Source organism: Pongo pygmaeus, chromosome 13, assembly GCF_028885625.2.
Source record: "Pongo pygmaeus isolate AG05252 chromosome 13, NHGRI_mPonPyg2-v2.0_pri, whole genome shotgun sequence".
NCBI lineage: Eukaryota > Metazoa > Chordata > Mammalia > Primates > Hominidae > Pongo > Pongo pygmaeus.
The window spans coordinates 78,544,053-78,570,042 of NC_072386.2; the positions used below are offsets into that span (position 1 = coordinate 78,544,053).

The following is a 25,990-nucleotide window of genomic DNA, read 5'->3' on the forward strand; positions in this document are numbered from 1 at the left end:
GAAACTGAAGGTCAAGATAGACTGAATAAGAGTGGCATCTGATGGCACAATGGGGTGATTATAGTCTATTAATAATCTCTTGTACATTTAAAAACAACTAAAAGGGTGTAACAGATGTTTGCAACACAGATACGATAAATGCTTGAGGTGATGGATATCGCATTTACCCTGATATGATTATTACACACTGTATGCCTATATAAAAATATCTCCTGTACCCCATAAATATATACATCTACTATGTACCCATTAAAATAAAAGGAAATTGATGGTCAGACTTCAGGCAACTCTCTGGATTGGGAACAAGTGGTAGAGTTGGGCTCTGAACCTATGGCTATCCAGCTCTAAAGCTCTTCTGTGGAGCGTTGAGACCACGAGGACAACCCCTAAAGACAGAATTCCCCAGTGCTTTTTTTTAAGATGGAGTTTCACTCTTATTGCCCAGGCAGTGGTGCAATCTTGACTCACTGCAGCCTCCGCCTCCCAGGTTCAAGCAATTCTCCTGCCTCAGTCTCCTGAGTAGCTGGGATTACAGGAGCCCGCCTCCATGGCCAGCTAACTTTTTTTTTTTTTAATATATTTTTAGTAGAGACAGGGTTTCGCCATGTTGGCCAAGCTGGTCTCGAACTCCTGACCTAAGGTGACCTGCCTGCGTTGGCCTCCCAAAATGCTGGGGATTACAGGCGTGAGCCACCACACCAGGCCAGAAGTCCCCAGGGCCTCGAAACAAAGATATCACGACAATTAACAAGCCTTAACAAAACTATATGAGAGGTAAAAGGAAACAATTATTTAATTTTCTGTATCTCTCAATATTTCCACTATTATATATCAAAAGGGCAGTTACAAAGAGAATAGTCCTTATTCCTGGGAGGACAGACCAAGAGAGACTCACCTGCCATTTCAGTCTCAAAGAAGCCAATGAGAGACTGCATGAAGGACAGGATCCACCAGTCTGTAATGTTGGGGGGCTTTCTCTAACCGTGTTCTCATTGTAGAGAAATTCTATTTCTTCCTCCTCCTAGGAAGGAACAATTAATGAAACACTGGCACACTTGGGGAGAAAGTTACTATCAAGAAATAAACTTCTTAAATTACTTAAACACAAAAAGAAAAAATCCCAGACCCTACTGGCAATGTGAATTTCTGATTTTCAGCAATATTTTCAAGGTAAGCACCAACGTGGCACATTAAGTCCTCAATTAATTATGTTTTTGAGTAAACTGAAGAGAGTTTAGGGAAACATTACTTCTCTGCACCAAAGAGTAATTATGAATTGAGAGATATTCTAAAATCTTGTCAGAAAAGTGTAGGGTTTAGTTACTTTAAACCTCAGGAAGGAAGGACAGTAAAACTGTCTAGGATTGAATGATTGTCTACAAACTGAAAATGAGTACTGGGAAATTATTTCCATGCTAAGGCTGTTCTCTTTACCCAAAAAGTTCTATCCCACTCTTTTTGCTTTGCAAAATCCTCCTTGATCTTAAGTCCTTGCTCCACAAACAGAACTCATGTCCTGCTTTGTTTCTCTGGCAGCACCACAACCAGGCTAGCAGGGCAGTGATAATGTGACTCTTCCTCTGGGTTTAAGCCCCTGATCATGGAGTCTGTGTCTTGCTGGTATGTTCAGATGGGCCCTGGCTGTGGGGAACTTTGACCCCACCTGTATTCCTGAGTCCCACACCAGTGGAGGCCTGCAGAGTACACCTGCCCAAGGACTGTTTGCCCTACTTGGCAGAGAACCACATGCAGGACAGGTGGCAGGGCTGCAGAGAGGAGGAATGCTGGGAGCCTGGGGAAGATGACTGCCCTTCTCAATTCCTGGGGAAAGGCTACTCTGAGCGCCTCAGGTGAACATGATGTGTCCTCATTAGCAGAACAACCAGAGCCCAAGGGGAGCAGAAGTGAGTGACCTGCCTGCTGGAGTGAGATAACAAGAGTTCATTTTCCAACCAGCTTTTTCAACTGCTCAAGCAGGAACAATATCTCATTTTCATTCAACAGTTATTTGCTTACAAGCAATTTACTTGTAAGGTGCTGGAGCTCAGGTGTGCATATCGGAACTCTGACCCCAAATCAGGTCTTGAAAGCCCATACAGGAACATGTGCAATGAAGGTGATAGACCCTGACAGCGGTCAGTTGTGGGGCATGGAAGGTGGCTCTAGAACAAGGGCTTCTCAGGTGAGAAAGTAACTCCTGGGCGTGGAGGTAACTGCCATTGAAGTACACTTCCACATACATCACAACTATTATTTGTGACCCTAACAACCCACTGAAAACTCCATCGAGAACTGCTATCACTCTTAGATTAGCCCAAATGCCACCACACTGAGGGGCCTTCTCTGACCACCCATCTCAAGTGGCCAGCCCTAGCTAGCCTGTGACTCCGCCTTCACTGGGTGCTCTCTCTAAAAGTTGCTGACTCTTTACTATCTCTCCCAATTCCCACTCCACTGGTTCCATAAGGGGAGGGGTGTCTCACTTAGTACCAGAAACATGGTGTTTCTGGTACTAAGAACTGGCTGACTAGGCTGGGCGCCGTGGCTCATGCCTGTAATCCCAGCACTTTTGGGAGGCCAAGAAGGGCGGATCACCTGAGGTCTGGAGTTCAAGACCAGCCTGGCCAACATGATGAAACCAAGTCTCCACTAAAAATACAAAACAATTAGCCAGGCATGGTGGTGGGTGCCTGTAATCCCAGCTACTGGGGAGGCTGAGGCAGTGCCTCAACCCAGGAGGCAGAGGTTGCAGTGAGCAGAGATCGTGCTACTGCAATCCAGTCTGGGTGACAAGACTGAGACTCCACCTCAAAAAAAAAAAAAAAAAAACAAAAAACACAGAACCGGGCGACTAAACAACTATAGGACATAACTCTTCTGCAGGCTAGGGCCCATGGTCTTGGCATAGCCCGGACCCTAGATACCTTCCGCACCTGCATGTATGGCCTCCCCATGGCTCTAAGTTACCCCAGCATCAGGCAGCAGAGAACAGCAGCCCTAAAGTCTCACGCAGAGCTCCACCTCTCACAGCTTGGTGAAGGGAGCGCCGTGGAGACACGTCAGGTACATGTGCAGCCCCCTACAGCCCATACCTTCTGGAGCCTCAGAACGTTCTGGATTAAGAAGCGATAGGCATTGTACCATGGGAGCAGTACATCCTTAAGGACGTCCCTCACACCCTCCTCTTTAAAGCGGAGGTTTTCTGCTCTCACCACAGGGGAGTTAATCAGATATAATCTGGAAGAGGGAGAAAAATTAGACAGAGAAGGTACTTAGTAAACCAATTATTACTACTCGACATATTATTGAGAAAGCAAGATGAAAATCAGTCCTGTTTTCTACAAAAGGGGGAAACTATGAATACTCTTTGAGTGGTCAATCTAAAACTCACAAAACTCACTCTCACTTTCTGTAAGAGACCTAGCAAATTATAAAAGACGTATATAATCTGACACCAAAATATGGCACTATATAGCACAGAAATGCATCTTATGCCACTCTCACTGCAGGACCAATGGGGTACACCAGCACTAAGAGAAAGGCTGGCCTGGTCCTCGTCAAGAGCCACTGTGTCCTTCCCACGGACACGACCTGCATCTGCTGCTTGCAGAGAGAGGGACTCACAAGGAAAAGCCTTCACAGAACAAAGTCTTGACATCTGGCGGGCAGAGGTTAGGGATGCTGCTAAACATCCTACAAAGAACTACCACCACAAAGAATTACACAGCCCAAATGGCCAGCAGTGCCAAGGGTGAGTCTAAGAGACAGCGGAGAGTTGGGGGAGAGCCCCACTAATGGCTCCTGGGCAACACAGGTACTGTGTGAAGGTGCTGAGTCACAGGCCTGGGCACTGGTCTCATGCCTAGGACATAGGGATGCTGAACAAGATCTCTAGGTCCCTTTCAACTTGAACACTGTGTGCGTTCATGATTACAACTACCTCAAGCAGTGGCTCAAATTTCTCCAAAAGCTTTTCGATATGAGTTTTTTTTATTACCTCCAGCATAGATATATCTCACATGGCTCTGTTAAGTACAAAATTAAAATAAATGATGAAAGAGAATTCTGATACCAACAAGACAGGGAACCTAGAAAGGAACCTAGAAGTAAGGCAGAGGCAATCGGCACCTAGCCTGAGGAGGACTTGGACAGCTCAACAACACCCAACACAGGTCCTCTTCCTCAAAGAGACCTCTAGGTTTAAAAATGCCTTTATTATTTAGAAAACTATTTTGGCGGTTCAAAATCAACAACCATACCAACATAACATCCAAATAACAGAGATATGTTGCTAAAAACCTAACTATAAACCAAATCTAAGAATAGTGACTAAGAGTATAGGAGATGCTTACATAAAAACACAATAGATACACACAAGGCAAAGCACTGGTTTATACCTGAGGGCATCAGCACCATACTTCTGGATGATGGAAACTGGATCTGGTTAATTCTTTTTCCGTTTGCTCATTTTTTGGCCATCACTTGTAAAACAAAATGGAGATGCCAATTAAGTAACTCAGTATCACAGATGATCTTGTTTTAAGGATACAAATCATTTGCAAACAGGAATACACAAAAGGAAATGGGAAGGAGTAACTTAGACAGAAGTTAGTGCTAAAAGGCCGGGCACGGTGGCTCACACCTGTAATCCCAGCACTTTGGGAGGCTGAGGCAGGTGGATTGCCTGACGTCAGGAGTTCGAGACCAGCCTGGCCAAAATGGTGAAACCCTGTCTCTACCAAAAATATAAAAATTAGCTGGGCGTGGCAGCGCACACTTGTAATCCCCACTACTGGGGAGACTGGGGCAGGAGAATTGCCATCCCCACTACTGGGGAGACTGGGGCAGGAGAATTGCCTGAACCTGGGAGGCAGAGACTGAAGTGAGCCAAGATCGCGCCACTGCACTCTAGCCTGGGCAGCAGAGCAAGACTCTGTCTCAAAAAAGAAACAAACAGTGTTAAGGTACAATGGTAAGATATTTTGTTAATATTTGCAAACTTCATTTTGAATATCATAGTAAGTCCATGAGGAAGCTTCAGGGCAGACTGAAGAAGAAAGATGTGCCAGAATATATCCCAGAGAAATGAAAATTTACATTATCATAAAAACCTATAATCAATTGTTCAAAACAGCTTTATTCACAATTGCCAAACGTTAGAAGCAACCCAGATGTCCTTCAAGAGGTGGATGATCAAACAAACCATGGCATACCCATAATACACAATGCTATTTATCCATGGAAAGGGACGAACTATTGGTATGTGCAGTCATCTGAAATCTCAACAGAATTATGTGGATTTAAAACAAGCCAGCTGGGTGTGGTGGCTCATGCCTGTAATACTAGCACTTTGGGAGGCCGAGGCAGGTGGATCGCCTGAGCTCAGGAGCTCAAGGCCAGCCTGCCAACATGGTGAAACCCTGTCTCTACCAAAAATACAAAATATTAGCTGGGTGTGGTGGTTCATGCCTGTGGTCCCAGCTACTCAGGAGGCTGAGATGGGAGAATCGCTTGAGCCCAGGAGATGGAGGCTGCAGTGAGCCGAGATCACGCCACTGCACTCCAGCCTGGGTGACAGAGAGAGACTCTGTCTCAAAAAAAAAGAAAAAAAAAGCCAATTCCCCCAAGTTAGTTACTGTATAATTCTATTTATATAACATTCTGGAAACGACAAAATTACAGAGATGGAGAAAAAACCAGTGGTTGCCAGGGATTGGGGATGACAGTGGGAAGGCAGGAGGGGAAGGCAATGCAGGAAGGAGCCTTTGATGTTGAATTCATTCAGTACTTTCACTGTGCTGCTGGATACAGGATCCTACACATGATAGCTGTGTACACGTAAATGCGTATAAGCAAATAAGTATATGTAAATCTAGGGAAATATGAGTAAGATTAGTGGGCTATATCAATATCCTGGTTGTGATATACACTGTAATTTTACAAAATGTGACCACTGGGGGAAACTGGGCAAAGAATTTAAGGGATCTCTATTATTTTTCATGACTGCATGCAAATCCACAATGATCTCAATACAATTTCCCCCTTTTTTTTTTTTGAGATGGAGCCTCACTCTATCACCGAGGCTGGAGTGCAGTGGCATGATCTTGGCTCACTCTAACCTCTGCCTCCCAGGTTCAAACGATTCTTGTGCCTCAGCCTCCCAAGCAGCTGGGGTTGCAGGTGTGTGCCACTGCACCCACTAATTTTGTATTTTTAGTAGAGACAGGGGTTTTATCAAGTTGGCCAGGCTGGTCTCCAACTCCTGACCTCAGGTGATCCGCCCACCATGGCCTCCCAAAGTGCTGGGATTATAAGCATGAGCCATGGCACCCAGCCCTCAATACAATTTTCAATTAAAAAAAAAAAGTAGCACACATACTACAACAGGCAGACTGCCTGGGTTCAAAATTTGCATTTACCACTCATTTGCTGTGTGTCCTTTGACAAGTTACTTTTTCCTGTTCCTCAGATTCCTCAAAGGTCACAATGGGATTATAGCACCCATCTCAAATGGTTCTGGGGATTAAATGAGCTAAAATGTGAAAATGCACACAGTGGGGCCTGGCAAAAAATAAGGATGTACAAAATGTTAGGTGACATCCTCTTCCTCCTCACACAGCATATACAGCAGGATTTCTGTGTGGGTAAATATTTCATTTTAAAATTTTTATTTATGTTTACTTTTATTCTTAATGACTAGAAATAATAAAGTAAAGGAAAAATGAGACCTCCTTACAATAGCAAAAAGTGGGAAATAATGCCCATTGGGAGGAAGTTTCAGATGAGGGTAAGAATGGGATCTGGTGGCAGAGTACCTGGGTCAAGCCTAGTGTGGCTGTCACTAGCTTTGATCCTGGGCACCTGCGGTCACTAGAACCCATAGCTTCCTTATGTGTTCAAAAAAAAAGGACAACAAAATCTACATGAAAGGGCTGATGTACAGATTAAATAAGATCTATATAAGCAAAAGTATTTCATAAAATGCTAAGTTCAGTAAATGCTATTTTATTACTAGTAATATCACTAGTAGCATGATGTTACTAGTAGTAGCAGTAACATAATGGACTGAAACATAATGGACTGAACTAGTAGTAGCAGTAACATAATGGACTGAAAGTCCTCCCCTTCCTCCTCCTCCATCAGGCTTAGCTCTCACATACTCCTTCTTGAGAAACAGTGGAGACAAAGCTCCACCTGTCACTACAACAAAGTTGACCGCTCTCACACAATCCTTCTTGAGAAACAGTGGAGACAAAGCTCCACCCATCACTACAACAAAGTTGACCTACCTTGCCAGGACGAGCCCATTCACAATTACGTTCTTGAAAGGCGGTTGTCCAAAGAGGGCCGTGGCCAGCACCAGCAGGGTAGTAAAACCTGAAAAAAAAACCCAAACAGTTCAATAAAAATAGAAATGAATTCCAAGCATAAGAAAGAAACTGTATTTATGAAAAATAGAAATTCAGTTCAATGAATAAGTCATGTCTTGATAATCACTTAAAGCAATGATTCTTAATCCTGGTTACTGGAGACCAATCAAATTACTGTCTAAGATTTGAAAAAACATCCAAATAAAGGTCTGGAGTGATTTACTGACCATTTGTCTGTTACCAGGCCTCCCAGGAAGTCTGTGTGGAGAGCCACATGGCAGCATTGGGTGGCCTCTCAGGACCACCCAGAAGCACCTAGCTGAAAATGAGGATGGGTGTTGAATTTGGCACAAGATCATATGGAAAAGACAATTTGATGACAAAAGATGCAAATGCACTCTCACCAAAAAGTGATAAGGCAGACTAGAAAATGCTCTTATTCTGTAAAATGTTGTGTACCTCATTTATGTGCTAGCTAGCCTGTTCCCCAAATGAACTCATATCCCTGACCACTGTCCCGGGGGTGATGCTCTCCTGCCTCTCTGACCTACTCCTGCACTCTGAGAACATCAAGGGACATGAGCTGAGGAGACCAGACCCCATGGTTAACATAAACACCAATCCAGATATCCCTCCCAGTTCTAAAGAAGAGTTGGGAGGAGCCCTGGTGCCCAGGAGAGGCAGCCCAGGCCTCAGGGACGGAGAAGGAGGCAGGCAGCAAGGACACAGGACCCACATGAGGACTGCTACCAGCTAACAGGCTTTGCTACTTCTCAAAGCAACAAGCTCATTGGTAAGGCATCTAGCCCTTTCTAAAAATAGAATTTGTTCTGGGGAGCTGTTCCTATAGATAAAAAGGACTGGAATCTGAAAACAGCACATTCCCGAACATGAAGACTTGAATTCAATGATTACCCAAAGCTGTCAAAGAGAGAAAATGACACCAATAATTCCTTAAACACACCCGTGCAGACACATTACTATAAATGTGTAATTAAAACCTGGGCTGGGCGCAATGGCTCATACCTGTAATTCCAGCACTTGGGGAGGCTGAGACGGGCGGGTCACTTGAGGTCAGGAGTTTGAGATCAGCCTGGCCAACTCAGTGAAACCCCGTCTCTACTAAAACTACAAAAATTAGCTGGGCGTGGTGGTGCATGCCTGCAGACCCACCTACTTGGGAGGGTGAGGCAGAAGAATTGCTTGAACCCAGGAGGTGAAGGGTGCAAGTGAGCTGAGATCACACCACTGCACTCCACCCTGGGCAGCAGAGTGCAAGATTCCATCCCCCAAAAAAAAAAAAAAGAGTAAATAAAATCTGGGCCAGCAAAGCCAATCCATGGAAAGAAAGTAATTCATCTTCTTCCAATTAAGGAACTGCTTTACCTAAGGCACCAGATAAAAATCAATGCCCAAATCCTCTCCCATAGGTATATTTTTTAAAATCTGGATTTTTTTAGAATGTTGATTTATAAGGCTAGCCTCAATATCTGAGCACACTGCCAACTATCCCTCAAATTTCTGGCACCCAAACTACTGTCTTTTATGCCAATACTCAAACATTTGAGTAAATGATCTGATGTAAGCTAAGAACACATAATTTTTTTATCATTTTAACATCCAGTATAACACATATATTCCAAAATGCCAGTGAGATCATTCAAATTGTAAAACTACAGGCCTATTGTAGTGGGAGAGTCCTACTCAAAAGGCACTTTAATGTCCGTGCTTGGTGGTGGGGGGCAGAGGGCAGGAATGTAGCCTGTCTTATTTGCCACAATCTCTCCATCACCCAGTAGATAAATGGCAGCGACTTAGTAAAATACTCCCTAAATAAAATAAATCAATAAAACACGTGATGAAAGAACAAGGGGGCATACCATCCTCTGGTTTGGTCGATGCCCTCGGCAATGAAGTCTGCAGGAAAAGCATGCTCAAACTCCCTCTTGTTTTCAAATGGGTAATGAACCTGAGCATAGGGCATGCTGCCACTCTCAAACCAACAGTCAAACACTTCAGAGATGCGGTGCAAGGATCCCTTCCCACAGCGTGAAGGAATGGTCAGGTGGTCAACACTAACAAACAGAAAAGTAGTCATTTCTATTAACTGTAAGCATAACAGAACTTGCAGTTTAATTGCTAATAGGAAACACAAAACCCTGACAAGATATTATACACATTTGCAAACAGAAATATCAGCAATTCTCAAAGGCTTTCAGAGAGCACCATGAATCCTCCATCTGAAAGGTTATGCACCATTCACCTCACATTTCACAAGGACAGAGGCCACAATACTGCAATATGACATGAGTCATCAACAAAGTAATTCATCAGGCTAGTCACTTCCATGTGTGGCTCCGTAATCCGCTAGAGACCAGGTCTTAATAGGAGAATGGTAAAACTGAAGTGAATCAAACATTTAGAAACTGACCTCTCTCTGTGGATATCTGAGATCTTTGCTCCTGACAGTTCTTCAAGTTCTGCCACTGACCCAACGCATACCACCTGTCAAAAACAAAGTTCAACAGCAGGAGCTCCTTAGAGCCAAACAGAGCATACTAAGTTAATTTATATAGCATGCATGTTTAGTTTGAGAGACTGATGATTCTTTTTCCTGTTTTTTTGAGACAGGCTCTCACTCCCATTGCCCAGGCTGGAGTGCAGTGGTGCAATCACAGTTCACTGCAGCCTCAGCTTCCTGGGCTCAGGTGATCCTCTCACCTCAGCCTCCCAAGTAGCTGGGGCTACAGGCAGACGCCACCCCACCCAGCTAATTTTTTGTAAAGACAGGGTTTCGCCATGCTGCCCAGGCTGGCCTCAAACTCTTGGACTTGAACTATCAGCCAGCCTCAGCCTCCCAAAGTGCTGCGATTACAGGCATGAGCCACTCAGCCTCAGACTGATGATTTCCTATAAAGGCACATTAACACACAAGTCTGGGCCGAAGGATAGTATTCGCCAATGTGGCTTCTCTCTCATGAAAGACAGTTTAGTCTTAGTCTCTGAAGAGGCCAGGGTTGACACTGCTCCTTTGTTTCCACCCCAGTATCAGAAGGAGTCCCTACCTAGAGAGAACCTTAAACACTCATAGCCATACTCTCAATGGGTATTAAGGGTTTATCACTTGCAAATCATCAAAGTAACCGGCGTAAGTGAAACATCTTAGATTATTTCTCTAAGGCATTTTAGTTTCCTCATGGCACCTGAATCTGGCTCATTAATCTGGAATCTTCCCAAGAAAAAGCTACAGCTAAATTATAGTCATACAGTGCTTAACGGCAGGAATACATTCTGAGAAATGCACTGTTAGGGTGATTTCCTTAGGCAAACATCACAGTACACTTACATAAACCTAGATGGAATGGCCTAAAACACACATAGGCTATACAGTGGAGCCTATTACTTCTAAGCTACAAACCTGTACAGCATGTGGCTGTACTAAATTCTGCAGGCAACTGTAACACAATGGTAAATGCTCTGGTTTTCCTATGGTTTGTCCCCAGCAAATCTCATGTTGAAATTTAATCCCCAATGTGGCCATATTGACAGACGGAGCCCGACGGGAGGCGTCTGGGTCACAGGGTGGATCCCTCATGAACAGACTAATGTTCTCCTTCTGCAGTGAGTGAGTTCTCACTCTATTAGCTCCTGTGAGAACTGACTGTTGAAAAGAGCCTGCCCCCACCCCACTGCCCGTTTCTTCTCTTGCCATGTGATCTCTGCATACTCTGGCTCCTGTCCAGCCTTCCATCATAAGTGGATGCAGCCTGAGGTCCTCCCTAGATGCAGATGTCCAGTCTTGAACTTTCCAGTCATCCAGAATCATAAAGCCAAATAAACTACTTTTCTTTATAAATTATCCAGCCTCAGGTATTCCTTCGTAGCAACACTAAACAGACTAAAACAGGAAGTATTTGAGTTTCTAAACATTATGAAACACAGAAAAGGCACAGTAACCATACGGTATCATAATCTTGTGGGACCACTGTCGTATATGTGGTCTGTCATTGACTGAATGACATTATGTGGGGCCTGACTATATTGTGCTTGGACCCAATTAAAGCAATCAGACAAAGCCACAGGATGCTAGGATTATGTCCAGGTAAAGAGCTGAGGGATGGGGCTAGCTGGGGCACTCAGAATGGAGGGATCATCTGACAAAGGTCACACCAAGTAGGAGCTGCTGTGGGTTCTCACCCAGGAACCTTCTGTTCCTAGTGAACACTGGTGGCCTCTTTCTCTGCCCTTCCTGTTCAGTCCTGAAAAGTCTTCTGATTCAGCTACTTCACTGTTGCCTTTCAGGTCCCCATGGGAGATTCACGAAGGTCCCCAGAGTGCTGCTGCTCGTCACTGCAACAATGCTGTCAGCTTTGGACAGAAGGCCAAACACACAGATCTATCTGTATAGTAAGTCCTCGCCTCATGTCATTGAGAGGTCCCAGTAGCTGGGACTAACTGGCGTGCACCACCGTGCCTGGCTAATTTTAACAAAACATTTTTGTGGAGATGGCACCTCATTATGTTGCCTAGGCTGGTCTCAAATATCTGGCCTCAAGCGATCCTCCTGCCTTGGCCTCCCTAAGTGCTGAGATTTACATGTGGGAGCCATCACACCCGGCCTAAAGTCACAGTTATCAAGAACCTCTGTATGACATTCAGTGAGGACATAGTATATCCACATACATCTGTATATCCACACACATCCTCTTATTCATTTGATTTTAGAAGTTAAACGTTAAATGCTTTGGTAAATCTCTTTTCAAGTTTTCTTTTTTCATCATCTATAAAGTCAGTTTAACCATAAGCTAATAGCATACCTTAATGTAGGGCGAAGAAAAGACGTCGGGGAAACACACACAAAAAAATTTAAAGTGTGTATTTCCCTGAGAAAACTGTATCCTTTTATTTTTACAGAGGAAAGTTTTATAAATTGTATTTAATTCAAGGAAAAAAAGTTAAAAATCCTAAAAACAGATTATCTTATGTCATGATTCTAGAAAGGAATAAAGAAGAAAAAAGATGAAATAAGAAAGGGGCAAAGAAAAAAAAACCCTATTCTTTTAAACCACATTCAGATTTCATGAACAAAATGCTTTAGCAAAAATCAACACAAGGAAATACTGCCCCGCCTCACCTCCTCAAAGTCATCGCTGACCCACAGTGGGATGGGGGTGCCCCAGTATCTCTTTCTGGGAATTGTCCAGTCACATGCACCTTTCAGACAATTTCCAAATCATTTTTCTCGTACCAACTCTGGGACCCTGCAATAAAGAGATCACATAACCAATCACATAAGAACATTAGCAATTCAATATGGAAAAATTCAACATGTAAATAATATCCACAGGAGCCTTTGTATAACGCTTTGTGGACCAAACACTCTGGAAACGTGGCACTCACTGCAAAGAGAACGTCTTCTAAATGGACAACATAGCACACGCAACAGTTGGTGCTGCCATCAATGACCTACATCCAATAGATAACCCCACAGCACACAGGCCCATGTCCTCCTCTTCAACTGGAGTACGGCTGCCACATACCTGTAACCAGTCACCTTAACTCTAGCCAGCCTCATCCCTACAACTCTAGTCTTCACATTATCCTCACCATAGCAGTTTTACTGAACTCATTAAGCAAAGGCCAACAGGCCAGGGGATTTGGTAGTTGCTCTAGCAGCCCTCTCTATAGTCTCCTCTCTGGTCATCCTTGGTCTTGAATTTCAGGCTCCGACAATGAGGCAAGTTCCCTAGAATCCTTCTCATTTAACTGGCTTTGCCCATGCCTGCCCTCTGCCACACAGCCTTCCTCCCTTCTGCATCTATCCTCTTGCATCCCTCCCACTCCCAGTACTCTTTATTCCTTGGCAGTTACTGCCGTATACTTCAAAGATCAGTTTATATGCCTGCACCCCCTTGAGGCTATCTTACTAATATTCTATATCTAGTATCTTACACATTAGGGGAACTAATTAGCTTACTAGCTCTACAAATGAAAAGCTGTCCTTTAAGAAATCAAGACCACTCTGCTAAGAAATATTAGAAAGCTACAGTTTATAACTATATTTCCTTTGCTGCCCTGAGATTCTCCCCATTCTCCTAAACTCAAATACAGTTTTCTAGACTCTAGTTGGGTCCTTGTGAGAAGTAAGAGTGGTGATTACCTTTCAAACTTGTAGTGAAAAACATTCAACTGAAATACACAGGTTCAAGCCTTGTTTCACTTTGTACCCAGAGGCTGAAATGATACTTCTTGGGCTATCACCTGTAGGACACATATCAGCTGTGGAAAGCAAAGGCTTCTGTGCTTGGAGCTTATCCATACAGCCAAGCACAGGGTACATCATCCACTGCAGGACCGACAAGAGTAAGTACAAATGGCTTTTGCAGGTATATCTGAAAATAATGTTTACTCTGAAAATGACTATTATTGAAGGCTAGCAAACTCTGGCAGTACAGCCATATTTTTCCAAGGTCATTTCATTCCACAAATCGAATAAATGGTGGTTTATCATTTCCAATGAGTTTAAAAAGAAAAATACTCCCTTACATACTTTATCACAAGAAGGATGTTACTTCTGTTCTGTAACATTATTTGAATTATTGTGTGCTCCTAAACACATAGAAGAAAAGATAGCTATTATAATACACAATAAAAGATGGGTTATTAAAATTATAACTTGGGGGAAGTGTAAACCATACTTACTAACCACATGACGAAAGACACTATGAAGAAACACATCTTACTGCTCACCAGTAGCACAGGTCATTGTTCCTTAGGAGCTGGTCCACCATGTTCTCCACTCGCACAAACCAGCTGGGCACTGCTTTGTAAATTAGAGGAGTGTCTGATCTGGGGAAGAAGAAACACACACATAGCTGCTCAGGCTGAGACTAGTAGGCACTAGGGTAAGACTGACTTTTCACGTCTTATTGACAGCATCATCACTTACTTGGCCTTCTGCTAATATTCATTTTTATTATAGATAAAAACATCTAAGACTTCAAAATTGGTCATATCTTTCCACAATAGTAAGAAAGGCAAAAACTAATACAAGAACAAGACTAGAAAAAACTAGTTCTGCTAGTGACAATTATCTAAGAAACAATGTCAACTTCAACTTCAGCACAGAAGAGGCAATGTGGAAACCAAACACGATGCAACTGAACATTTCATTTTCACCCATACTTTTACAGCATGGTCTTATATTAAAGGTTAACATCACATTAAATTTTTCAATAAACTCTATTACAAAATTTTAGAGATGTTTCTCATCCTAAAAAAAATGTGGCCACAACACAAAACAGATTTGTACAGGTCTATTTTTCTCACACAGTTCCTCAGGAAAGCAACATTTTTAGCCATTCATAAAACTCTCCTAGACTAGGCACTGTGGCTCAAGACTGTAATCTCAGCACTTTGGGAGGACAAGGTGGGAGGATCATTTGAGCCCAGTAGTTTGAGACCAGCCTGGACAACACGGCGAAACTTCATTTCTATAAGAAATGCAAAAATGAGCCAGGTGTGATGGTGCCACCTATATAGTTCCAGCTACTTCAGAAGTTGCGGTGGGAGGATTGCTTAAGCTGGGGAGATGGAGGGTGCAGTATGCAGTGAGCCGTGACTGCGCCACTGCATTCCAGCCTGGGCGATAGAGTGAGATCCTGTCTCAAAACAACAACAAAAAACAAACAAAATACCCAAGTCTCCTAAAAATGACATAAGAGGGTGGCTTCCCAAACCGACTCTAAAGGATACAAATGAGATGAACACCACAAATATGATGGAATGGGCACATATGGTAAGTGTAAGCACAGGCTGGAAGCTCTAGCTACAACACAGTCGTTGTTTCTTCTGACCTCCAGCAAAAAGGGTAGCTGTGAGTGAAGGTGGTGGCAACCAGAAGTTGGCCTTGTTGCTTCAAAGTCCTGATGATACTTTTGTCAGCATCCTACTAAAAAAATTAAAATTTAGCCATTAAAACGTACTATAATACCTATTAGGAGCAATGTATTACTAGAATGTGATACCGTTATGAATAAAAGGCACGAGTAACAAATATTATTTTTAGTCACTAACTTTAAGTAATTTTCAAGTACATTCCACAACATTTAAGGTCATAAAGTTTTTCGATCTGAAATGACAACCCCAAGGTCACAAAGGTGCTTCATGAGGCATAAACTGGAGTTTTTCTGATCTCTCCCCGTGAAATTTCAGAATGCTTCCTCTAAAGGTATGAGACCCTCTGAACGTAACTGATAACATCTATTCTTTACTGATTTTATGTGATGACAAAACTAAATAAAAACAACTTCCTCGAAGAATTACAATACAATTATAAATGATGATAGAGACTAATCAAAAGTAACAGACACCCTTCTATGCCATATGGATTACAGACCTTCACATACTGTCCTGCGAAATCTGTCACCTCTGTTGTGAAGCAGCCTGAAGCATCCACAGGGCAAACGGGGAGTGAGTCTTTCCGAATAAAGTCCATACAGACCTGATAGTCATCCTGAGAAAAGGCAAAAGGGAGGGAAGAATAAAACAGTCTATGTATGGGTGTGAGGATGAGGTAACAGATTCCCAAGATAATTGTTCTATATTGTAACATATACATGTCATCAACTTTGTCCTGTTAACTAAAGGTAACTCAAGACCATTCAGAGAATCAGAGCCTCACAGTTGGACAGAAGTTAGATCATCCAGCCCAGCCTTCTAAAATATTATTTCCCAGACCTCCATATGTAGCAAAGTATCCACTAAATGAGAAGATAGATGACATACATCAATTTTTTAAGTGAAAGGAATTAAGAAAGTAAAGCAATAAAGAACAGCTACTCCCTAGGCAGAGCAGCCACACAGGAATGTTTTAAAACTAAATCAAATTTGATTTATAACAGCAGCACACACATCTGAAAAGCCAAAATACACACAAGTATCAGGCATGGCCTGTTAGTATTACATGATGCTTGATGTACATTTGGATTTGCACCCTCTCAAGGAAGACCCCAAAGGATGGCAACACTGATCCTTTTAAAAGTATTTACTTTTCAAATAAGCAAACTTGGCCTCAATTGGCATTGCTTATACCATGATGCTTCAGGAATATATTCTGAAGACTGTTTACAATAATTAGAGCAAATACTTAGCAAAGTGCTATGTGAGACAGTATTCTGAGCACTTTACACATGCTCACTTAAACCTCACAATGCTCTTAGACAAAGTGGCATGAAAAACAAACAAAACACCTCACCATGATCCTGCAAAGAAGGCAGAGAGATGTTCTAGGTTTTCAGCAGGTGCTCCCCTCACACAAACTAGCAATCATTCCTATTTTACAGATAGAAAAGTCGAGGTACTAAGAAATAACTCAGCTATGAAGCAGCAATGCTAGGATTCAAAACCAAACAGCTTGGCTCCAGAGTCTATAGTCTTCATCACTGTGTTATGATGCCTAAATATAAACTTTAAGAGACTGCCTTGTGTTGGTAAACCACACTCTGGGTTGACTCCAAGACAAGCTGGAAAGCTGACATGCTTCCACCTGGATCTGTGTTCACCTCTCTCTGTGCTGAGGCTGACTGGTGTGGTGTCATGTGGGTGGACAGGAAAAGCCCCTAAGTGCAGCAATTTGAACCACTGAGTGTGGAGCAAGTAACTTTATCCAGTGCATTAAGCTAAGAGCAGCATTCCTGAATGCATCCAGAACCAGTGATGTTCAACAGGATGACGCACAAGTGCACAGACTCTGCGGAGATCAAACACTACCCTTGCCTGGTGAAGACAAGTGCAACGGAAGGCCTCTCAGAAAATGTTTACCAAGGCCGGGTGCAGTGGCTCACGCCTGTAATCCCAGCACTTTGGGAGGCCGAGGCGGTCAGATCACCTGAGTTCAGGAGTTCGAGACCAGCCTGGCCAGCATGGTGAAACCCCGTCTCTACTAAATGCACAAAAAATAAGACAGGCATGGTGGCAGGTGCCTATAATCCCAGCTACTTGGCAGGCTGAGGCAGGAGAATCGCTTGAACCTGGGAGGCAGAGGTTGCCGTGAGCCGAGATTGCGCCGTTGCACTCCAGCCTGGGCAACAGACAGAGACCCTGTTGCAAAAAAAAAAAAAAAAAAAAAAAATTTACCAAATGGGGTTAAAAGTTATAGTTTAAAGTATCAGTCTTCTATAACGTTAACATGCACGGCATTCAGAATAGATATATGAGCTATAACTCTAGAGTCAATGACAAACACCCACATTTAAAAAAGAAAACCTCAGGAGGCTGAGGCAGGAGAATCGCTTGAACCCAGGAGATGGAAGTTGCAGTGAGCCGAAATCCTGCCACTACACTCCAGCCTGGGTGACAGAGCGAGACTCCGTCTAAAACAAAAACAAAAACAAAGAAAAAAAAAACCTAAACTGCAATTCAAAACCAGGAAGTTACCTTTTAATTCTCTACTAACAGTGGGATAACCATACCAGTTAATTGACCCTAAAATGATTATGAACAATATTTGACTAGTTCCTAAAACTCTTAAGTAGTATTATCAAGAATGCTTCCTTCCTTCAAAATGGACCAGCTTTTTAGGTGATTACTAAGGAACTGCTGACTTCATTGGATACAAGTAACAATGGCACGGTGGCTGTACTGAAAACGAAAGTCCTTATCAGTCAGAGACATGAAAGACACGAGGTTGAGGATTTGCTTCTAAATCCTCCAGCCAAAATAAAAAAGTGTGCTGCTGTACAGAGGAAGAAAACAAGAGAGATTACCAAAACGTTGAGTTAATGCAGCTGGATGTGAAAAAAAAGTCTATTATAATATTTTCTTATGTGTATGTTTCAAGATTTCCATAATAAAAATTCAAATGATGGTTACACTAAAAGCCCAGATTTTACTACTATACAACATATCAATGTAAAAAAAATTGCACCTGTACCCTCTACATCTATAAAAGTAATAAAAACCCAGAGATTAAGCATGAAAGCAAAATGGCAAATGAGGGCAGACTACTGTCACTGCCTTTTACAACAAAGTATTTCCAATCCGTCTCACTGACAAAACGATCAAGCCTAGAGGAATGTGTATGTAGGTGCTACACCATGCTACAGAGGAGGCAAAAGTAGTTCAGATAGGCCAGGCAACTTACCCAAGAACTGCCCATTAGTGGCAGTGCCATGATTTAAGGTGAGAGGTTGTTTACTGCAAGCATGTGCCTTTATGTTATGCTGTTTTTATTCATACATAAATTACATGAAAAGGAATGTGTTTTTAGAAAAATTATTCTGGTCAAAATATAAAATTACCTGTAGAGTACCATTTTGAGGGGAGAGGTCAGATTCCCTCTTCTGAACATTTAATTAAGAACACAGCAGAGGTGATGGGAATGGTCTGTATCTTGGTGGCTGAGGCACCTGCACGTCTCTAGATGTCTATCAAAACTGACACAACTGCACACCAAAAAGAGTTTACCAGATTTGGCCCACTCTTTCCTGAAATCAGCTTAGGATGAAAGGGAATTGCAGATACAAATTTTACAAGCCATCTTGCAGGCAATGAGCCAGAAAAGAGGCCAACCTGGTAACTCAACATGATGAGACACATGACTCCGCATCTATGAAAAGTGGCTACCGACATACTCAAATACATTTCCCAGACTTATGCTACTCACAGCACCAAAGTAAGGAGCTTGGTAGAAAACCCCTGTGCCGCCTTCTTCCTTCACATAGTTGTCAACAAGCACAGTGAAAGCGCCATTCTCTTTACACTGGAAAGGAAGGACAGCAGGCTTCAGGGATGAAACATTACTGTGTTACAGTTTTTCCTAAGAACCTGAAAATGCTTTTAACAGATAAAATTATCTTCAGAAAGAGAAAAGAAAGAATAATTCAGGATGGGAAGAAACATGCTAATTCAATACATTTTTTCCCATAAATAAAAAGTTACCACTAATAAATGAAATAATTATCTGGAGAATGGCAGATAAAAATTTCTAATTTCCTTGGTTACAAACTGGTGTTTTTCATTAGTTCTCCCTCCCCCAACTTTTTGCTCCCAGTATGCAGTTTAGGATAGTCTCAGCAAGCACGTTCCCTAAATTGTTCACTTCCTGGTACATTTTCAATCACTGCATATGTTTTGCTTCTCTTTTTCTTTTCGACTCAGCTCAAGTTATTCAGTCATAAAGGCAAATCTTGAAAGGAACAGGTGGGAGCCACCTGTAGTAAGTTCCACTTACAGGTGCTCCACCACTTTAATACTCAGGGGAAATGTGTTCTATTTCATTTTCTTTGCAACAGCAATATCATCATGTTAACACATATACTGCTAACAGATCTACTCTTTCTACTTTCATCTCTTTACATTTCTTTCCACAAATCTTTGTTTCTGCCAAACTGGCCCTTTGATTTCCTTCCTTTTTGCATTGGTAAAAAGTACTTTCACAAATGATTTTCATGTTTAACTCTTATAATCCTGTGAACAAGCTATTAGTATTCCCATGTCTTAAAAATATTCTGGCTGTATTTGCATTTCACAGATGAGCAAACTCAGAACGAAGGTTAAATTTAGTCTTATCCAAATCACACAACTAGCAGTGATGAAGCCAGTACCTGGAACAGGTCTTCTAGTTGCAAATACAATGTTATTTTCAATTACAATATAGCACTCGGTTTCTTTGGAACTTAAAACTAAACTTGAAAAATAACCATATAATTTTAATTGTTGTAACCCAAATCACCTTGAAACATTTTAGAAGTTATGGTATGATAGGTGCTAAAACTTCGATAGTTTAAACAGAAAGAATACATTGGTCCTTAGAATTACATGTATACTTAGTTACATGTTCTATACTTAGAAGCAGTATAGACAAAGTCACTGCATCTTGTCTCTCAGGGTCTACTTTGGGCCTACCCAGGCCATGGCTGGGCTGCTTCCACCCAGGTCAGTAGATACCAACCACCAGGAGCGGCAGTGCTGCTCCATAGGCTGTGTCCGCTGACTCAGCTTCCCTTGATATTTCACAACAGGTATATTTCAGTGACATCAGATGATTCTAACCTGCGTCAAACGATTTATAGTACTTGCCTAAAGTCACTGAAGGTTTCAGGTAGTTTAAGAAGCTTATTTAATAAGTAGGTATTATTCAACTTAATATGTACCAAGTGCATATTCCAGACAGACTTCTACTTAACCTAAAGTTCCTGTCTAGTGTATCCGCGTGCATTTTTTCAGGGGGTTGAGTTTTTGGGTTCTCAATAGGTTTTGTGATTCAGAAAAGTGAAGAGTCACTGATCCAGTAGAAGAGATTTTAGATACTAAAAAAAAAAAAAAAACACAAAACGAAGTATGTTAAGCTATATGATAGGAGAACGGAATGAAGTAATGACATTTTTCCAAGGGAGAAACCAAAGATGCATTTCAGAAAACTTTCAGATGACATCTGAGTTCAGACTTGAAGGGTGAGTTAACTCAAGCAGATATCAACGTAAGAAAAACATGAAGACTTTTAAAATGGTAGGAAAACTTAATTAGAGAAAGGCAGGGAAACAGGAAAGGGAAGAGCCAGTTTGACTGAATAAAGGATATGTCTAAAGTAATGTGGGAGGATGTGGTCAGGAAGCAGCTCTGCCACACACCGACTGGGGAGAGCACATCCTAAATGCTGGGAAGTAACTAACGCCTGCAGGGAGGAATGGGATGAGGGCAGAGCATATGGAAATCCACTGGGCAGCAACGTGGGAGGAGGAAAGCTATTACGTAGGCAACGAGAAATGTGGGAAAACACTCAAGGGGCACAGAAGTGAAGAGGCAGGTAACACACACACTGTGGATAGGGCCCAAACCACAGAGGTCTCCTGAATCAATCAGACTCTCCCCACACAGAACAGAAACAACAGAGGGTTCAGCGAACATTTTTTTCTGGGATGGGATGTAAGTGATATGTCCAGTTGATTATTATTTCCACACAACCATAAGGCCAGGTCTGCTCATTATCTCATTTCAAGACCTTTCAATAAGGATGGAGGAATTCCTCCTTGACATTATTCTTTCGGTGAGAGAGTGTGGGAGTGGGGACAACAGGGTTTGCAACTGTAGCTGTGGATTCTCCATTGTCAGAAAATAAAACCACATAAAACAACTTTATGACTGAAAAAACTAAGGTGCTAAATGTATGAGCTCTGTCGTGGTGCCTAGATTTAAAACACCTGCCTCATTAACCTCCTTGAAATAAAATTGTGTTTACCTTTACACACGATGTTTTACTGTGATTACTATCTTATCTTTGTCAAAACAAACAAAAATTTCAATAAATACCCTGTGTGATATGTAGACTACATGCAATAAAAATATACACCTAAAAATCCAATCAAATGTAAAGTGATTCCTCATACAATTTGAGAAAAATATTCAAATAAAAAAATCCCAGCTTGGCCATGCACGGTGGCTCACGCCTGTGATCCCAGCACTTTGGCAGGCCAATGCGGGTGGATCACGAGGTCAGGAGTTCAAGACCAGCCTGGCCAAGATGGTGAAACCCCGTCTCTACTAAAAGTACAAAAATTACAGCATGTCTGTAATCCCAGCTGCTCGGGAGGCTGAGGCAGGAGAATCGCTTGAACCTGGGGGGGCAGAGGTTGCAGTCACCCAAGATCGCACCATTGCACTCCAGCCTGGGTGACAGAGCGAGACTCCGTCTCAAACAACAACAAAAAATCCCAGCCAGGTGCAGTGGCTCATGCTTATATTCCCAGGAGTTCAAGACCAGCCTGGGCAACATAGCGAGATTCTGTCTCTACAAAAAATTAAAAACTTAGCCAGGTGTGGTGCTGTTTGCCAGTAGTCCCGGCTACTCAGGAAGGGGGGGGGGAATCACTTGAGCCCAAGAGGTCGAAGTTACAGTGAGCCGTGATTGTGCCACTGCACTCCAGCCTGGGGGACAGAGAAGACTCTGTTTAAAAAAAAAAAAAAAAATCCTCTAAAACAAGAAAGCAACACAATTTAATTTTGTTGGCACTAAAGCAGACTTTCTGGATTCAGGTACACTCATCAAAGTAATGTCAATTCCACTTCTCACAACACAGCAGCTATCAAATAATCAGATTGTGGAGAGCGCCCACAGTAGTGGTCCCTAAGCTTACCTTCACGAAATAGTCAAACATGGGCCTATACTTCTTGCCTTTAAAGATAGGCACCAGGAAACCTAGAAAAGGAGAAAGGCAAACTCACAATTAGATTAAAATCAAATATGAGGCTGTAGCCACATCAAGCTATCACCCCTCTCTGGTTTACCGGCTTCTTAGCCCTAGCCATTAATGCTGTAATGTGTGACTGCAAAGTACTTAGTATAGTATTAGTACTTAAAACTAAATTTTAATAATGCAAGCTTTTGTATAATAAATCTTCTTTCTTTTTAAAACTAAAGACACAGACACATGCACACAGAGCAACTATTTGAATATTCAACTTTTCAAGGATCTCATAGTCACTCTCCAATTTATTTACAGAGGGCTGACAATCTGGCTTCCACTAAAATGAGTAATCTTCCTCTGGCAACATCTATGGGAAAAAGGAAAAACGTGGACTTGAGTTATATTCTGAACTTGGCTGATTCTAAAGACATGCATCAAGCATACTTTTGTCCTGAGGAGCTCCTGTACCATGTGCCTCTAGTGTACCCAGTACTCACAGAGAAATACTGCAAAGAACACTATGGTATACTGCTTCCCAAACATGAAAATGACAAAAACATCAAATGCACTTAGGCAGTTGGTAGTTATTATTTATCGCTCAGATATCCATTTCAAGTAAATCTTTATTTTTTTCTCCATAGGGTAAACATGTCAATGTTTAAAAATAACATTGACAAAGTAGCTCACAAATTAGGTGCCACATATCACCCCCCTCTCATTCTCATTTGAGTGTCTATTAATCCAGATATTTTTCTATGTGTATACTAACAAACATATACGTAAATACGTAAGTTCTTTTTATTTTTCTAATTGAGGTAATATTCTATCTGGTTTTGTAGCTTTTCACTTAATATACTGTCAACATCCTTCCATGTATTAGCACATACAGACTTTTCTCATCCTTTTAAAGAGCTCTATGGGATGCTATTTTATAGAGGTACAAGTTATTTCTAACAAGCTGACAGACACTTAAATTGCTTTCAAATTTTCCCACTATGAACACTGGGATGATGAATGTCCTTGATGTATCTAAGTACCCTTATTCTAAGTGTTTCTGGAAAATACCTGGGGCATCCTAGGAAAAGAAAAGCTGGAGCAAATATATGAACAATTAAACTTCGATACTGAAAATCTAGGCCAATTTAAACTCTCATCCTAAGTTATGATATTACACATCTGAGATTTACTAGAGCCTATGTCATATATTTACTTCACTATAAGAAAAATGAGTATCTATGGGTCATTGTAAAAGCCTTTGCAATTTATTGAAAAACTGCTATGATGAATAAGGCTACCACTCTAGCTCTGACCTCACAGGAACTTCATTGTAAGTGGGGCCCACATTTTCTGATAAAGCTCAGGTACAAAGTCTGCCAAGCACAAGAGTTACGCACAGGTAGATGGGTGATGTGTTTTGAGATCTCAGTCAGATGGCTGCTGAGATTGTCAAGCTCACCATAGAATGGCCAGTGACCCACCAGTGACACAGGGAAATTGTGCAGATGGGACTGTCCTTGCTCCAGAGAAGCAGCTGCAGACACCTGAGACAGGCCTCTTTGTGGTCAACAGCTTTCCAGTAGATCAACTCTTAGTCCTATTTGCTCCCAGGAAAGAACAAATAAAAAGCTCCTTCTGTACCTTTTTTCTGACACCCAATCTTTCCCCATTCCTTTCTCAGTATTTTTCCCTTGCCAGCACAAGCTATTGTTCAATCAAGTTGACTGTTTTAATACAACTATTTTAAAAAATCATGGTAACCACTCTTACACAGCATTAAATACAACTACAATGTTGTGTAATCATTACTATTATCAATACCCGAAACCTTTTCGGGTACTGAAACTCTGTACTCATTAAACAATAACTCCCCCCCCTTCCCTGCCAGTCTCTGTCAACCACCATTCTACTAGTCTTTGCTCTCTGAATTTCATTTCTCGACACCCTCTGAATTTCATTTCTCGACACCCCATATAAATAGAATCATGTAGTATCTGTCTTTTGGTGACTGGCTCATTTTAATTAGAGTAATATCCTCCAGGTTCATTCAAGGCATAGCCTGTATCAGAATTTCTTTCCTTTTTTAGGCTGAATAATATTCCATTGTATGTAAATACCTTATTTGGTTTATTCATTTATCCAATGATAGACACCTGGGTTGCTTCTATCTTTTGACTATTGTGAATAATGCTACTATGAACATGGGTGTAGAAGTAACTGTTCAAGAATGCTTTCAATTCTTTGGGGAAAACACTCAGAAGTGAAATTGCTGGGCCATAGTGTAATTCCGTTCAGCTTTTTGAAGAAATGTCACTGCCTTCCATAGCGGTTGTGCCATAGCTTTTTTCCTGGCAATGAATTTTTCTCTTTTTCTTTTACCACCACAAAACTATCCAAACCTGAAGGTATATTTGTTCACAAAGTACCAATCTTCTTTTTAAATCTCGGAAAGGCCCCCGTTGAGACTGGTAACTCTCTACCAGGGGACATTTGAAAGGCAAAAAGTTCCCAAGTTCTGGTATCAATTACTAGTAACGACGTGATGCCACATCGCTGAATCTTAGATTCTTCATCTGTTACAGGGGCATGGTGTGGAAAAACATGCTATAAACTGGAAATTATAAGAAAATTTTATGTTCTACTTTTTATATTTCTGTACTATTTTAATTGTTGTGTTACTTTTCAATTAGAAATGAAAACAAATGTTTAAGGTTATTTTTCTAATTAAGTCAGATTCTTTTCAAATAATTCTATTCTTCATGCAAAAAGAAAGGTAAGCTTTCTTATTTTTCCAAAATATAAAATTATCTTATCCATATCAGTCATAAGTAACCACCCTCCCACTTACCTTTAATTTTCACATATTGCATTTCTGGATTAGCACAGACAGCAAGGTTACTAGGTAGAGTCCAGGGAGTGGTTGTCCAAGCAACTAAAGATACAGTTTCATCTTCTTCCAAAGGGAAAGTTACAAATACTGAAGGATCTTGAACATTCTGAAATAAATTGAGGTATTGTTTCACAAATCCACAATAACAGACACCTAAGAAAAACGAACTGATCCTAAAGAGGAAGAAAATAAATCTTCAGGGTAAACCGAAGAAACCACTTACCAGACTTACAAAAAAAAAATAGCAACAAATTCCAAGTAAAAAATGTTTTAAATACTTTAAAAAATGTTTTAATCATCACCTTAGTAGTCACAAAAATAATGTCTTTTGACACCTGGTGACTTTTTTTTTAGATGGAGTCTCACTCTGTCACTAGGCTGGAGTGCTGTGGTACAATCTTGGCTCACTGCAGCCCCTGCCTCCTGGGTTCAAGTGATTCTTGTGCCTCAGCCTCCCGAGTAGCTGGGATTACAGGTGCGTGCCACCACACATGGCTGATTTTTGTATTTTTAGTAGAGATGGGGTTATGCCACGTTGGTCAGGCTGG

General features: G+C 41.6%; 1 protein-coding gene across 1 annotated transcript in view; it reads right to left on the minus strand.

The window, feature by feature from the left end:
- LOC129043506 (isoleucine--tRNA ligase, cytoplasmic-like) overlaps window positions 1–25,990 on the minus strand; it is a 77,819-nt gene that overhangs the window by 37,370 nt on the left and 14,459 nt on the right. Inside the window, 18 exon segments of the mRNA XM_063650132.1 lie at window positions 896–968; window positions 971–1,018; window positions 3,093–3,237; window positions 4,398–4,481; window positions 7,290–7,370; window positions 8,366–8,371; window positions 9,251–9,445; window positions 9,802–9,875; window positions 12,505–12,631; window positions 14,121–14,219; window positions 15,227–15,318; window positions 15,769–15,885; window positions 19,036–19,131; window positions 22,505–22,546; window positions 22,548–22,566; window positions 22,831–22,865; window positions 22,867–22,922; window positions 25,401–25,615. Coding sequence (XP_063506202.1) covers window positions 896–968; window positions 971–1,018; window positions 3,093–3,237; window positions 4,398–4,481; window positions 7,290–7,370; window positions 8,366–8,371; window positions 9,251–9,445; window positions 9,802–9,875; window positions 12,505–12,631; window positions 14,121–14,219; window positions 15,227–15,318; window positions 15,769–15,885; window positions 19,036–19,131; window positions 22,505–22,546; window positions 22,548–22,566; window positions 22,831–22,865; window positions 22,867–22,922; window positions 25,401–25,615 — 1,604 coding nt within the window.